At 39.7% G+C, this 14,878-nt stretch overlaps 1 protein-coding gene across 5 annotated transcripts in view; it reads right to left on the bottom strand.

The window, feature by feature from the left end:
* Positions 1–14,878, bottom strand: part of cacna1c (calcium channel, voltage-dependent, L type, alpha 1C subunit) — a 326,406-nt gene that overhangs the window by 300,643 nt on the left and 10,885 nt on the right. For 2 of the 5 annotated variants that reach the window (XM_049473038.1, XM_049473052.1), the window contains exon 1: positions 11,217–12,659. The exons of 2 other annotated variants lie outside the window; for them this stretch is intronic. In XM_049473038.1, coding sequence (XP_049328995.1) covers positions 11,217–11,274 — 58 coding nt within the window. In that variant the 5' untranslated portion in view covers positions 11,275–12,659. Of the gene's footprint in view, positions 1–11,216; positions 12,660–14,878 lie in introns of those variants that run through there. One more of the 5 variants, XM_049473045.1, reaches the window with a different exon arrangement.

Raw genomic sequence — 14,878 nt, 5'->3', positions numbered from 1 at the left:
ACAACAGACTCTCCTGAAAACTCTACAGCACATTCTAAAGAAGACTCTACAGCAGATTGTACAGAAGACTTTACAGAAGACTCTAAAAAAGACTCTACATAAGATTCTACAGAAAACTCTACTACAAACTCTACAAAAGACTCTTCAGCAGATTTTACAGGATACTATAAAGAAGACTCTACAGAAGATTCTACAGAAAACTCTACTACAAACTCTACAAAATACTACAGCATATTTTACAGAACAGTCTAAAGAATACTCTACAGAAGATTCTACATCGGGCACCACAGCAGATTCTACTAAATACTCTACAGAAGACTCTAAAACAAGTTTACAGAAGACTCTAAAGAAGTCTCTACAGAATATTCTACAGAAGACTATACAAAAGACTCTACAGCAGATTTTACAGAATACTCTACAGAGGACTCCACAGAACACTCTACAACAGACTCTACAAAATGCTCTACAGCAGATTTTACAGACTACTCTAAAGAAGACTCTACAGAAGATTCTACAGAAGACTCTACTACAAACTCTATAGAAGACTCTACTGCAGATGCTACTCTACAAAATGCTCTACAGCATATTTTACAGAATACCCTAAAGAGGACTCTACACCAGGCTCTACAATAGACTCTACAACAGATTCTACAGAAAATTTTACAAAAGACTCTAGAGAGACTCTACAGAGTCTTCTGTAGACTCTCCAGAAAACTCTACAGCACATTCTACAGCAGACTCTACGACTTTTTTGCAGACTATAGAGAATACTCTACAGATAACTTTACACAGACTCTCCCAACGACTCTACAGCAGATTTTACAAAATATTCTATAGAAGACTCTACAGCAGATTCTAACGCAAACTCTACAGCAAACTGCGGGTTTTCCCCATGTGTTAACTTTGGATTAACAAAAGACTCTACATAAGATTCTACAGAAGACTCTACAAAAGACTCTACAGCTAATTCTACATTAGAATCTACAGCAGACTTTACAGAAGACTCTACAGAAGATTTCACAGAAGACTCTACTACAAACTCTACACAAGACTCTACAGCAGATTTTACAGAATACTCTAAAGAAGGCTCTACAAAATCCTCTATAGAAGACTCCACTGCAGATGCTACACAAGACTATAAAGCACATTCTACAGCAGATTCTAAAGCAAATTCTACAGCAGATTGTGGGTTTTCCCAGCAGAAATGAGTAAATGGAGTTTAATAGTCACTCAGAGATTTGACGGTGATGTTCAGTGAAGTTGCTGTGTTGACTCTGGATGGATTTACACTTAGGAAACTTAATCAGCAGGAAGGGTTTTTTCTCAGAGTAAAGCATTTGAGCAAACAACCACCGCAGCCTCCTTGCATTTACAATGCGACGATATCCTGCGACGGATTGGATTTACTCGCTGCGCCGACCCCGCCGCTGAAGTGAAGCATGTATTTCAGTAAAGGGCAGGTACAGGACTGGAGCCGGAGAGGAGTAATGGGTCACACAGCGGTGCTAGACGAGCTCTCTGTGCCCCGAGAGCCTGAAATCAGGAGCCCAGTCATTTCAGGCGCCGTCCTGGAGCCCAGCTCAGCCTTCTGAGATACATCATAAACAAATTAATGTCTCTAACGACCAGAACTGCCTGTCGTCTGCATCTGGCAGCGAGCCCGACGCAGAGAAACAGGGCCGTAATGATGGAGAATGATAAAATAAAAAAACTCACAATAATGAGGAACCCTTACAGCAATAATCAGCATCTCACACAGAGTAACCTTCATCAGCATGACTTCAGATTTCTCCTCCACTCTTACAGACCTTAACTTCTGTAAACACTCCTTCCAACGTGCACTAAAATAAATACACTCTAACACGTGCAATAAATGCACTGATTTACTGATGCACTGATGTATTTCAGCTTTGGTGTCTCTAGAGTACGAGAAAGTCAACAAATGACAATGAGAGCAGACCATTAGCATCAGATTTTCGTAGTGCTGGACGATATGTCCAAAATTTATATCACAATATATTCCTTAATTTCAGTCGATACAATATAATTTCGATATCGATATAAATACTTTGAAGGCCTCAAAACAAATGCTAAAAAAAACCCTGCAATGGAAATCTGTACACTACTGTCTGAAATTTTAATTTAAGTCTTAAAGACTCCTCTCACAAAAAACTATATAATACTTTAGAAATAAAAAATGGGCAGAATAAATCAATGCTCACTTTTATTTGCATGTAGCAAAATAAAAACATGACATCTCTGTCAAACACAAACCTATAACCTATATACATATTCCCAATATAAATAACTTACAATAAATAAATTACAACAGAGGCAGAGCTTCTTTTTCTTTTGTAAACATATTTAACAGATCAAAACAAAAGTGCTTCAACCAGAATAAGCAATACAAAAAGCCTTCATATATATATATATATATATATATATATAAAAGGAACATGATATCCCCGTCAAATAAACAAACCTATATACCTATAACTATAAATAACTTAGATACAACATAAACTACAAAAGTGCTTCAGATATTGTGTGTAGTGACACAGCTTGAATTGGTGGAACAGACCGGACCAGACCGGATCCGCTCGGTTAGGGTCGGTTTCGCTTCATCGAGGGAGGTTTTAGATGCAATTACGTCATTACGCACTGACGTAGCCCGGCTACGGAGGCTGATTGTGTTCAGCTCTGCAGTGAACTGACGCCGCTAAAAAATGCTGTGATAGATTCTGTAAATAATACATATCAATATGCCACAAAAATGATATCACCGTTATTGAAACATTTCTTATCGTGATAAATATCGATATCGAAATATTGTCCAGGCCTAGGTTTTCATAAAGTTTTTAACTTTTAAATGGAGAATTGTTTCTAAAACAACTTCTATGCGTGAGATGTGCAAAAGGTAGAACAGAAAACAGAAAAGGAAGAAAATACACACTATAAGTAAGTTTTAAACCTGTTAATAGCTTCTCCTAGGACTGGAGTTATAAAAACACGTTTTTATTATAGTGCAAAAGATTTTGCCGCTACTTACATTTTAGAGAAAACTATAATCTTGAGCTACACAAACTCAGACAGTGGTGGCTAGTATTTCCAATACAGTAAATAAATTAAAGTTACTTATTCAAGTCACTTTAATGTAGTAATGTCATTTTCTTCAGGAAAAAAAAAAGATCTATTTTTGCTTCTTCTTGCATTTCGGGAAGTGGCGTCTGGCCTACGAGACAATTTTTTTAACCACGTTCTTTTAGCATTTTTAGCAGGAAATACACACACTATTTTGAGTTTCTATCAGATAAAGATGATCAATATCACGGTTTTGTCGATGCATGTTAGGTTTGGGAGGGTGTTGTTGGCAAAAAGTATAGCAAAAAACATAGTTACTTCAAGTAAAATCAAGTAATCATTAAACACTAAGAAAAGTAAGTACAGATTTGTACTTAAAAGAGTATAAAGCTTGTCGCTGGGGCTGTAGCTTATATTGAAGTACCTTTCAGTAAAAGTCCTTTTTTGTACCCATGGTTTTGTGGCAGTAAAGATTATAAAGATTATAAACATTATCATCAACTGAATATGGCTTAAAAACTTGATGATCCAAAATTGTCTGATTTTCAAATAAAAAATATGCAATTTAAATATATATATATAGTTTATTAGTGCAGTGATACAGAATACTGAATGTACCTTTTAGCTGCAGGTTAAATGGTACAAATCTGTACTTATTGCTGTTAGAAATGACTTTATACTTCAGAGGGAACAAATCTGACCCTGTAAAGACCAATATTGTACCATTAAGGGTACAATTATGAAGAGTTTACCTTTGACATACATACCTTTAAAATAACATTTTTTGGGCGGTTTTCCACCAAATCCTACAAACCATTTAAGCTTGTATAAAAATCATAGTTCTGTACCAATGAAAGAACCAATTAAAAAAGAGGTAGAATAAGCTAAATCTTCTATTCTTCTACATTTTCTTTTTAGTAGCTATTTTTTTGTTTATATTTTTTAGTCTTGGACTGTTGGATCCCACAGTTTTTGTCCAATACATACTTTAATTTACATGTCTTTACTGAACAACCAATGAAGAAGGACAAAGAAAAAGAAGCAGCTTGTATTCGTCCACATTTCGCTTCTTATAACTATTTTCTTTAATATCCTAAAATATTCTGAACTATTTACCACATTTTTTATGATTTTTATGGATTTTCCTTTACCTTTAGAACCGTTCTAGACAGTAGTTTTTATTACTGTTGGAACGATATACTGTATGTGAGTTTTAATAAACATTTTCCTACAAATGTATATTTAAGAAAAAACTTTAATATTTTACAATAACGCTTATACAAATATCAGTATTTATTACAGTAATAAACATTGTTGTCTCTAGTAATTATTAATCTAATCATTTTTTAAATAATAATCATGAATTAGGTCTAAACAAGTCATTCTTTAAAATAAGTACTGTTAATAAATTTACTGTTATTTGTTAATATAATAAAGTTTTATATAAAAACAAACGTTTAGGAACCGTCTGCAGTAAAAAGCTACTAAGTTCATAAAACATCATTTAATTTTCCACATTTCTATTGAGGTTAGCGGATTCAGGAAGGCTTTTAAGGCCTTTTTAAAGCGTCTGCATTAACTGAAAGCAACAGGTGAATAAATATAAAGATCAGCAGCAGCAGCAGGTCTCTGGTCTCTGGAGGGGGAGCGGAGTGAAATTGATCTGTTGTGTGTTTTCTGATTAGAAGCTATAAGAGACGTTTCTCTGCGGCTCTGTGGTCTGAGGTGGGGGGGGGGGGGTCTCTGGTGATCAGTCGTGTGCAGAGCTGATTCTCGCTCAGCCGGAGTGTTTACCTGATACATTCTGCACTAACACAAACACTAACATCTGCTCAGGCCACCTACAATACGCTCTGCACTATTCAGCACTATTCTGCATCACGAGACGATGTTATGACACTTAGTGCGCTCTGGTAAATGAGGGGCACAAATAGGGTCACTTATTTATACTGCATTATAAATCTGTGGCATTTCAGGATAAAACACCTCAGTTTCTCTGATTTTACTATTTATAGGTTTATGTTTGAGTAAAATGAACATTGTTGTTTTATTCTATAAACTACAGACAACATTTCTCCCAAATTACAAATAAAAATATTCTCATTTAGAGCATTTATTTTTTGCATGAGAAAAATGAGAAATGGTTGAAACACCAAAAAAAGATGCAGAGCTTTCAGACCTCAAATAATGCAAAGACAAAAACAGGCTCATATTCATTACTCTGAAATAATAGCCTATGATCTTTGTATCTGATCTGTAGTAGTGTTATTGCACATATTTGACTGATATGTGAAAAACATTTAACATGACTAAGAAACATTTAAATCAAATACTGCATGGTTTTACTCAGAAAACTTTACGTTTTTTAAGCATATAGAGGCCAGAATAGCGCAAATACAATTTACAGAGGCCAAAACCAATATGAGGACAGTATTGTGGGACAAAACCAGCATCGCTTGCAGCCACATGTGGCTTTAGCATGCCTACCAGCCAAATGGATTCAAGGATTCAATGATTTAAGTGTGAAATGAAATGTATTTACAGCATTTTATGTCATGGTTTTATACAGAACTACTAGAGAAGCTTGATTTTTAACAAAGTAGTGGCCCAAACATTTGTGTACAGTAAACTTATGGCCCTTAGAGGCCATGTATGGCAACGCTACGCATATAAAGGGAGTTTGTACCATGTGCAACCTACCATATTAAAGGTATGTACAGCATTTCTGTAATGGTTTTACACAGAACTATTAAAGAACCTTATATTTTGAACAAAAAAAATGAGTTTAGGAGCCAGATGCAATCCAGTTAAGGCCCTATGGTCATTTATGGCAATGGTAAGTTAAGTATATTGGGCCAAAACTAGCCCAGATGTAGCAGTAACATCGTAGCATGTGAACTCAGAGCCACATGTAGCCCATATAAAAGGTTTATGCATTATGCAGCATTTGTGATGGGCTATAACTAGTGAGACTTCATGGTTTTGTACAGAACCATCATAGAACCTCCTTTTCTAACACTGTTGGGGCCAAATACAATCCAATTATGGCATTTAGGGCTAATGTATGACAACAGTAAACATATATTGGGCCAGGACTAGCCTAGATGTAGCAGCAACATCACAGCATGTGAACTCAAAGCCACATGTCATATAAAAGGTTTGTACAGCATCTATGTCACGGTTTTACACAAAACTATTAAAGAACCCTACATTTTAAACAATGAAGGGACCAAAAAAATAGTGTACGGGTCAAAGGCAATCTAGTTAAGGCCCTTGGGTCATTTATGTCAATGGTAAATTAGTGTACTGAGCCAAAACCAGCCCAAATGTTTATAAAGCATTTCTTGTTTGGGCTATAACTGGTCAGACTTCATGGTTTTGTACAGAACCATCAAAGAATCTCCTTTTTAACACTGTTGGGGCCAAATACGATGCACTTATGGCACATAGGGGTCTATTATGGCAACAGTATGCATATAGTGGGCCAAAACTAGACCAGCTGTAGCATATTTTCACATTTAAAGATTGTTATAGTGTTTAAACTCAGAGTCACCTGTTGCCCACATGCAACCTACCATATAAAATATATATGCAGCATTTGTAGGGACATGTAGGGACCATAAAATGAGTTTAGGAGCCAAATGCAATCCAGTTGAGGCCCTTGGGTCATTTATGGCAATGTTAAGTTAGTATACTGAGCCAAAACCAGCCCAAATGTTTATACAGCATTTGTGTTTGGGCTATAACTGGTCAGAGTTCATGGTTTTGTACAGACCCATTGAAGAACCTCCTTTTTAACACTGTTGGGGCTAAAATACAATCCAATTATGGCTCTTAGGGGTCTCTTATGGCAACAGTAAGCATATAGTGGGCCAAAGCTAGCCCAGATATAGCACCTTTTCACATTTAAGGTTTGTCATAGTGTTTAAACTCAGAGCCACATGTTGCCCACATGCAATCTACCATATTAAGTATATGTACAGCATTTATATCATGGTTTTACACAGAACTATTAAAAAACACCTTTTTTATCACTGTAGGGACCAAAAATGAGTGTAGTTAGGCAATGGGACGTTAGTATAGTGAGTCAAAACAAGCCCAGATGTAGCAGCAACATCATAGCTTTTGAACTTAGTTTATAAGACTTCATGGTTTTATACAGAACCAAAAAATGACCCTACCAAAAATAAATGTAGAGGGCAAACTCAATCCAGTTAAGGCCCTACGGACATTTATGGTAATGGTAAGTTAGTATACTGACGCAAAACCAGCCCAGATTTAGCAGCAACATCACAGCATTTGAACTCAGAGCCACATGTGGCCCACATGCAACCTACCATATCAAATGTTTGTACAGCGTTTAAGTTTAGGCTAAAACTGGTCAGATTTCATGTTTTTATAGAGAACCACTACAGAACCATCTTTGTACACTGTCGAACAACTCAGTTAGATACACGTTAAATACAGTCATGGTCCTTAGGCGTCATTTATGGCAACAGTAAGCATAAACTGGGCTAAAACTAGCCTAAATGTAGCAGCAACATCAGAGCATGTGAACTCATGGGGGCCAAATACAATCCAGTTATAAGTTATGGCACTTATGGGTCATTTATGGCAATTTTCAGTTTTCAGTGGGCCAAAACTAGCCTAGCTGTAGCATCACCATTTTAACATTTAAGCTTTTTTATAGTATTTGAACTCAGAGCCACATGTGGCCCACATGCAACCTACCATACAAAACATATGTACAGCATTTCTGCCTGGCCCAACTACATGGTTTTACTCAGAACAATATAGGGACCAAAAATGAGTGTAGGGACCAAACGCAGTCTAGTCAAGGCCCTAGGGTAATTTATGGTAATGGTAAGATGTAGCAGCAACAACATACCATATGAACTCAGAGCCACATGTCATATAAAATGATTGTACAGCATCTATGTCATGGTTTTACACAGAACTATTAAAAACCCTACATTTTAAACACTGTAGGAAACAAAAATGAGTGTAGGGGCCAAATGCAATCCAGTTAAAGCCCTAGGGTCATTTATGGTAATCGTAAGTTAGTATACTGAGCCAAAACTAGCCCAAATGTTTTTGGGCTCCTTTTCTAACACTGTTGGGGCCAAATACAATCCAGCTATGGCAACTGTAAGCATTTAGTGGTCCAAAACTAGCACAGCTGTAGCAGCAACATCATAGTATATGAACTCGTGTGCCATATGAAATGTTTATACATCATTTCTTGTTTGGGCCACTGGTCAGACTTCATGGTTTTATACAGAAACAAAAAAATTACTTGGTTAAAAGGGTGTTGTTGGGGGCAGATACAATCCAGTTATGGCTCTTAAAGGGTCATTTATGGCAACAGTAAACATATAGTGGGCCAAAAGTTGACCAGATGTAGCATAATTTCAGATTTAAGGTTTGTCATGGTGTTTAAAGTCAGAGTCACACGTTGCCCACATGCAACCTACCATATATAAAATATATACAGCATTTCTGTCATGGTTTTACACAGAACTATTAAATAACCCTATATTTTTAACACTGTAGAGTGCAAAAATGAGTGTAGAGGCCAAATGCAATCCAGTTAAGGCCCTTGGGTCATTTATAGCAAAGGTAAGTTAGTATATTGAGCCAAACCTGCCCAGATATTGCATATTTTCACATTTAACACTGTCATAGCGTTTGAACTCAGAGCCACATGTTGCCCACATGCAACCTACCATGTTAGACATTTGTACAGCATTTCCGTCATGGTTTTACACAGAACTGTTAAAAAAAAAAACACCTTTTTAACACTGTAGAGTGTAAAAATGAGTGTATGGACTTAATGCAATCCAGTTAGGGCTCTACAGTCATTTATAGAAATGGTAAGTTACATATATTAAGCCAGAACTAGCCCAAATATAGCATATTTTCACATTTAAGGTTTGTCATAGCGTTTTTACTCAGAGCCACATGTTGCACACGTGAAACCTGCCATATTAAATATATGTACAGCATTTCTGTCATAGTTTTACACAGAAATATTAAAGAACTCTACATGTAGGAGCCGAAGCAATCCAGTTAAGGCCCTAGGTTCATTTATGGCAATGGGGAGTTAGTAAACTGAGCAAAAACTAGCCCAGACGAAGCAGCAACATCATAGGATTTAAACTAAGAGCCACATGTGGCCCACATGCAACCTACCATATAAAATGTTTGTACAGCGTTTCCGTTTGGACTCCAACTGGTCAGATTTCATGTTTTTATAGAGAACCACTACAGAACTGCCTTTGTAACACTGTCCAACAACTCAATTATAAGAAGAGTAAGCATATATTGGGCCCAAACTAGTCTAAATGTAGCATCAACATCAGAGCATTTACACTTATGGGGCCAAATACAATCTAGTTATGGCACCTATGGGTCATTTATGGCAATTTTCAGATTTCAGTGGGCCAAAAGTTGCCCAGATATAGCATATTTCACATTTAAGCTTTTGTATAGCATTTGAACTCAGAGCCACATGTGGCCCACATGCTACCTACCATATAAAATGGTTGTACAGCATTTCCGTTTGGGCTACAACTGGTCAGATTTCATGTTTTTATAGAGAACCACTACAGAACCGCCTTTGTAACACTGTCAAACAACTAAGCAAATATTGGGCCAAAACTAGCCTAAATGTAGCAGCAACATCACAGCATGTGAACTCATGGGGCCAAATACAATCCAGATATGGCACTTATGGGTCATTTATGGCTATGGTAAGTTTTCAATGGGCCAAAACTAGCCTAGCTGTAGCATCACCATTTTCACATTTAAGGTTTGTCATAGTGTTTGAACTCAGAGCCACATGTTGCCCACATGCAACCTACCATATGAGATGTTCGTACAGAACTTCTGAAGCCAATTATGGCTAACAGTGTATTCGTTTGCAGTATACATGATAAAATAATGTAGTGACTCGCTGCAGTGACTCACTGTACACATGGAACCAAGTTGACTTGACTTGGCTTTAATCTGCAGTAGCTTTACTTTAAAAGCACGGCTCTACAACGTACACAATGATGTGGTCTAAAAAAGCTCCCTTTTTTCAGGTCAAAGCCCAACTAGGGTGGATGTGCATCACTTTACTTTCTCCATCAGCGATTGACCTACAAAACAGCCTGGTGGACGAAGTCTTAAGCGACAGACGAGCGAAACTGATGGGTACTCGCAACTGAGAAATATGGGACTAGTCCTTCTACTCCATCCCATATGTTTGATGGAAAGAAAAATCCCAAAATAAACGCCTTTGACTAAAGAGAAAATTCGATTTAATATTAGCACATGAGCCTGACCCTCTCTCTATCAACAGAACCAAAGGTCTATAAAACGCAGAGATGTGTCGCTGAGGAACATCTCTTCTCTGGCAGGCTCTTCACTGCGCCACGCAACAGCCGGGAGCTGTACCGCGCAACACCTGGATGGGAAAAAAGGAAAAGGCTTCCCAGCTTCAGTGGACAGGATTGGCTGGCACGGGCTGCAGCGTTTGCCTTCCCGTTTTTTGGGTAAAACGAGGCATCCTGAGCTGGAGCTAAACGCTGCAGCCTGATTGGTGCTCTGCCACCAAGCTTCGTGGTTTCCTCAGGGTTTCTGAGGGGGTGGATGAAGTTGTGCAGAATGTGGGGATGGTTGGGATGTTGGAGATGTTGGGGATGCTTTGGATGTTGACCAACAAGAATCAAGAGTTCGCTGGGTGTCTAGCTTTGCATATGAGGTGATATTTTGGGAATATATAGGGGAGTGATCTGATCATCTCAGGATAAACCACTGGAGATGGTGCAGAGTGTGCTTCTCTTGCTTTAAAAGCCTCAAAAACCTCAAAAGCCTCAAAATCCATCAACATGACCATCAATAACACCATGACCATGACCATCACCATGATCATAATCATCATAATGTGTTCCCCCTCCCACCCCACCAGCCAGCCCGTACAGCTCAATACGTAACTGGTATAGGGTGAATGCTCTTAAACACACACACACACACACACACACACACACACCCACACACACACTCTCTCATCAACATGAAGCTGTAATGATGATTATGATAATACTAATAAAACAAATATATAAATAAATAAATAAATAGCCCCTCCTTACCTTGATGGTTTTCAAGGGTTTCCTCTGGTATGTACATGTTCTTGCTCTCATTTACCATATATGTAGTCCGCCGGCCTTTTTTATCCGTAAGATGAAGGTGACGACGAAGAAGAAGAAGAGCAAGAAGAACAGGAGGAAGAAGAGCAAGAAGAAGAAGAAGGAGAAGAAGAAAAAAAAGACGATTTTGGCTGTACTGTTTCAAAAATGAGGTAAAAAATAAAATAAATAAAAAAAGAAATGAATGAATTAAGAGGTGGGGTGAATGCAAGAGAGAGAGAGAGAGAGAGAGAGAGAGAGAGAGAGAGAGAGAGGGAGGAAAAGAAGGGAAGGAGGGAGGGAGGGAAACAAAACAACCCCAACAAGATAGGTTGGGGGGGAAAAAAGAAAGAAAGAAAGAAATGAAAGAGGTGGGTAGGTTGGGTTAGAGGGGTTGGTGGGGTTGGTTGGTTGAGGAAGGAGGAAGGAGGGAAGGAAGGAAGGTAGAAGGAGAGAGGGAAAAGGGGGAGGAGGGAAAATGAAGAAGAAGGGAAAGCAAAGGAGGAGGAGGGGAAAGGAGGGGAAAAAAAGCTGGAGTTTCTCCCTGTTCCTCTGGTTGGAGTTAATATTACCTGATCCCCGTTATGGAGTGAAAAATCAGAAACGGGTACAGGCTGGAGGAGCCTAGCAGAACGAACCAGTGCATCCTTGGAACATCCGGGCCTTTCCTCAGAAACACGACACCCCCCCAACCCAACGCCTCAGCACCCACTTGCTGCTGCTGCTGGAGGAGGAAGAGGAGGAAGAAGAGGAGGAGGAGGAGGAGGAGGAAGGAGGAGAAGAACTGATCGAACTGATCGCCCCAAATGGTGGCAGCTCTATCTGTTATTCGTTCTTCTTATTGTTTGTTCTGGAGGAGAAGGATCTGATGGATGGATGCAGCAGCAGCCACGAGAATAAGAAGAAAAAGATGATGATGATGAAGAAGAAGAAGAAGAAAAAGACGAGGAGAAGGAGAGAGGGAAAGAAGAGAAAATGAACAGAGAAGAAAAATAGAGAAGGTAGAAGAAGGTAAAAGAAGAAGAAGAAGGCAGGGAGAGGAGGGCTGGCGTATTCCAGATTCCAGATCTCACGGGGTTAAATCTTCTCCACTGATGGATTCCATGTGCGCTTCAGCCGCTTCAGCCGCTCCTGCCGCCGCCGCAACCGCCGCTGCTGCTCCCGGGGACGGGGGTCGGACCGCTCGGTATAACGGCTCGTGCCGAGTCCATAACGGAGAGAGGGAGTGAGAGTGAGAGTGAGAGAGAGAGAGAGAGAGAGAGAGAGAGAGAGAGAGAGAGAGAGAGAGAGAGAGAGGGAGGGAGCGGGAGGGAGGAGGAGAAAAAAGAAAAGAACGGAAAAAAAACGCAGGAGTTTCTCGGTGGCCTTTGCGGAGAGGAGAGCGCGCGGCTCGCCTCTGCTGCCTCTCTGCAGTATAATACTGGAGTGAGAGAGAGAGAGAGAGAGAGAGAGAGAGGGAGAGAGAGAGAGGAAGGGGGGGCTTGGTTCGTCACCCCCTCCTCTCTCTCTCTCTCTCTCTCTCTCTCTCTCTCTCTGTACTGTAGACTCTCTGACTGCTTCCAGATGTTGCTGCGCTACAGAACTCCAGATTATAAATTCTCCACGATTTTCCACACGTGGGGAGGAAACTGTGGAGCTGGTGGAGGTGGAGAAGGTAGGAAAGATTGTGGAGTTGCAGGAATGGAGGAGGTGGTGGAGGTAGAGGAGGTGGAGAAGGTGAAAGAGGTCCAGAGGTGGTGCAGAAGGTGTTGGAGGTGGATGAAGTAAAGGAGATGGTGGAGGTGGAATATATGGTGAAGGTAAAGGAGATGGAGGAGATGTTGGAAGAGATGGTGGAGATGCAGGAGGTGGTGGAAAGGGAGGAGCTGGTGGAGGTGCAAAAGGTGGTGGAGATAGAGGAGATAGTGAACATGTAGGAGGTGGTGTAGAAGGAGGACATGGAGGAAATAGAGGAAGTGGTGGAGGTAAAGAAGGTGCAGGAGGTGGAGATGATAGAGGTGGTGAAAATGGAAAAGGTGAAAGAGGTGGAGTAGATGGTGGATTTGGAAGAGGTGGAGGAGGTGAAGGTGTAGGAGGTGGAGAAGGTGAAAGAGGTGGAGGAGATGATGGAGGTGCAGGAGGTGGGGTAATTAGTGGAGGTGAAGAAGGTGTAGGAGGTGGAAAATGTGAAAGAAATGGAGTAGATTGTGCATTTGGAAGAAGTGTAGGAGGAGGTGGAGGAGATGGAGGAGATAAAGAAAGTGGTGGAGGTAAAGAAGGTGCAAAAGGTGGAGATGATAGAGGTGGTGAAAATGGAAAAAGTAAAAGAGGTTGAAAAGATGGTGGATTTTGAAGAGGTGGAGGAGGTGAAGGTGTAGGAGGTGGAGAACGTGAAAGAAGAAAGTAGATAATGGATTTGGAAGAGGTGTAGGAGGAAGTGGAGGTGAAGGAGGTGTTGAAGATGGAGGAGTTGGTGGAGTGGTGTTGGAGGAGGAGGTGGAGGTGCAGAAGGTGGAGGAGATGGTAGAGGTGCAAGAACTGGTGGCATTGGTGGAAATGATAGAGGTGGTAAAGGTGCAGTAGTTGGTGGAGATAACTCCTTAATAAGCCATAGCTATGCATTTTGATCTGTTCTCTCTTAGTTGTGACCACAACTTATACTTTTTTACATGATGTCACCTATAAAAAATGTAATATATATATATATATATATATATATATATATATATATATATATATATATATATATATATATATATATATATATACACCTATAAAAAATAATAATGTGTGGCCATGACTTATTAAGGTGTGGGGTGTTAAGGTGTTTTTCTCTGAACTCCGTGCTCCTCCATTAATTTTAATCCCGTCCGGACGCACATCTCTGAGTTTCCTCTTCTCGTGTTTTTATAAAATAGCTATTTGTCCACTGCTGCGCACCGTAGTTACACTTAAACACTTTGGGTGCCAGGGTTTCCACGGAGATCCACGTAAAAAAAAAAAAAACACAAAAGCAAGTGGAAATGGAGGAGCTATTGAACTCTGTGATGTCACGTGATAGAGAAAAAACCTTAAAAAGCCTTAACGAGCCTAAAACTCACTGGTCCTCCTGTTTTTTTTGTTTTTGTTTTTTTTTTTGCAGTCCGAATGCAGGAGTTTTATCACTGAGTAGAAGAGTGAAATATTTTACACAGAGAAAATAATGCAACTTGGAATGAGATGCAGTGAAATATAAAGATATGAACTCGGGAAAAGAATAAAGATGATCCTGCTTTCTAGGAATTGCTGGATTTCTCAGTGCTCATAACAACAATATTTAACTGGCTGGACTCAGTGTAAGTTCTGATTAGCTCCTCCCTCTTCTTTCTTTTCTTTCTTTATTTCTTTTTCTTTTTTTCTTTTTTCATCCCCCTCTCCTGCTGCACTGCGGTCGTGATGGAAGAGGGTTTGATAAAGCGTCTGGCAGGGCCTGGGAATCTGTGCGGGATGGTTTAGGATCTGTCATCGTCGAATGCCTTATTACCAGAGTTTGAGTTTAGCAGCAGGACTTTTCCTCTTGGCCCTGGGAAAATTTCCCATTCTCTCTAGAGACCCCACTACACGACACCCCCCCCCCTCCACCCAAACCCCCAACCACTCCAAACACC

Source organism: Astyanax mexicanus, chromosome 2, assembly GCF_023375975.1.
Source record: "Astyanax mexicanus isolate ESR-SI-001 chromosome 2, AstMex3_surface, whole genome shotgun sequence".
Lineage (NCBI taxonomy): Eukaryota > Metazoa > Chordata > Actinopteri > Characiformes > Acestrorhamphidae > Astyanax > Astyanax mexicanus.
The sequence above is the reverse complement of the archived record's forward strand: the minus strand, read 5'-3'. Positions and strand labels throughout refer to the sequence as shown.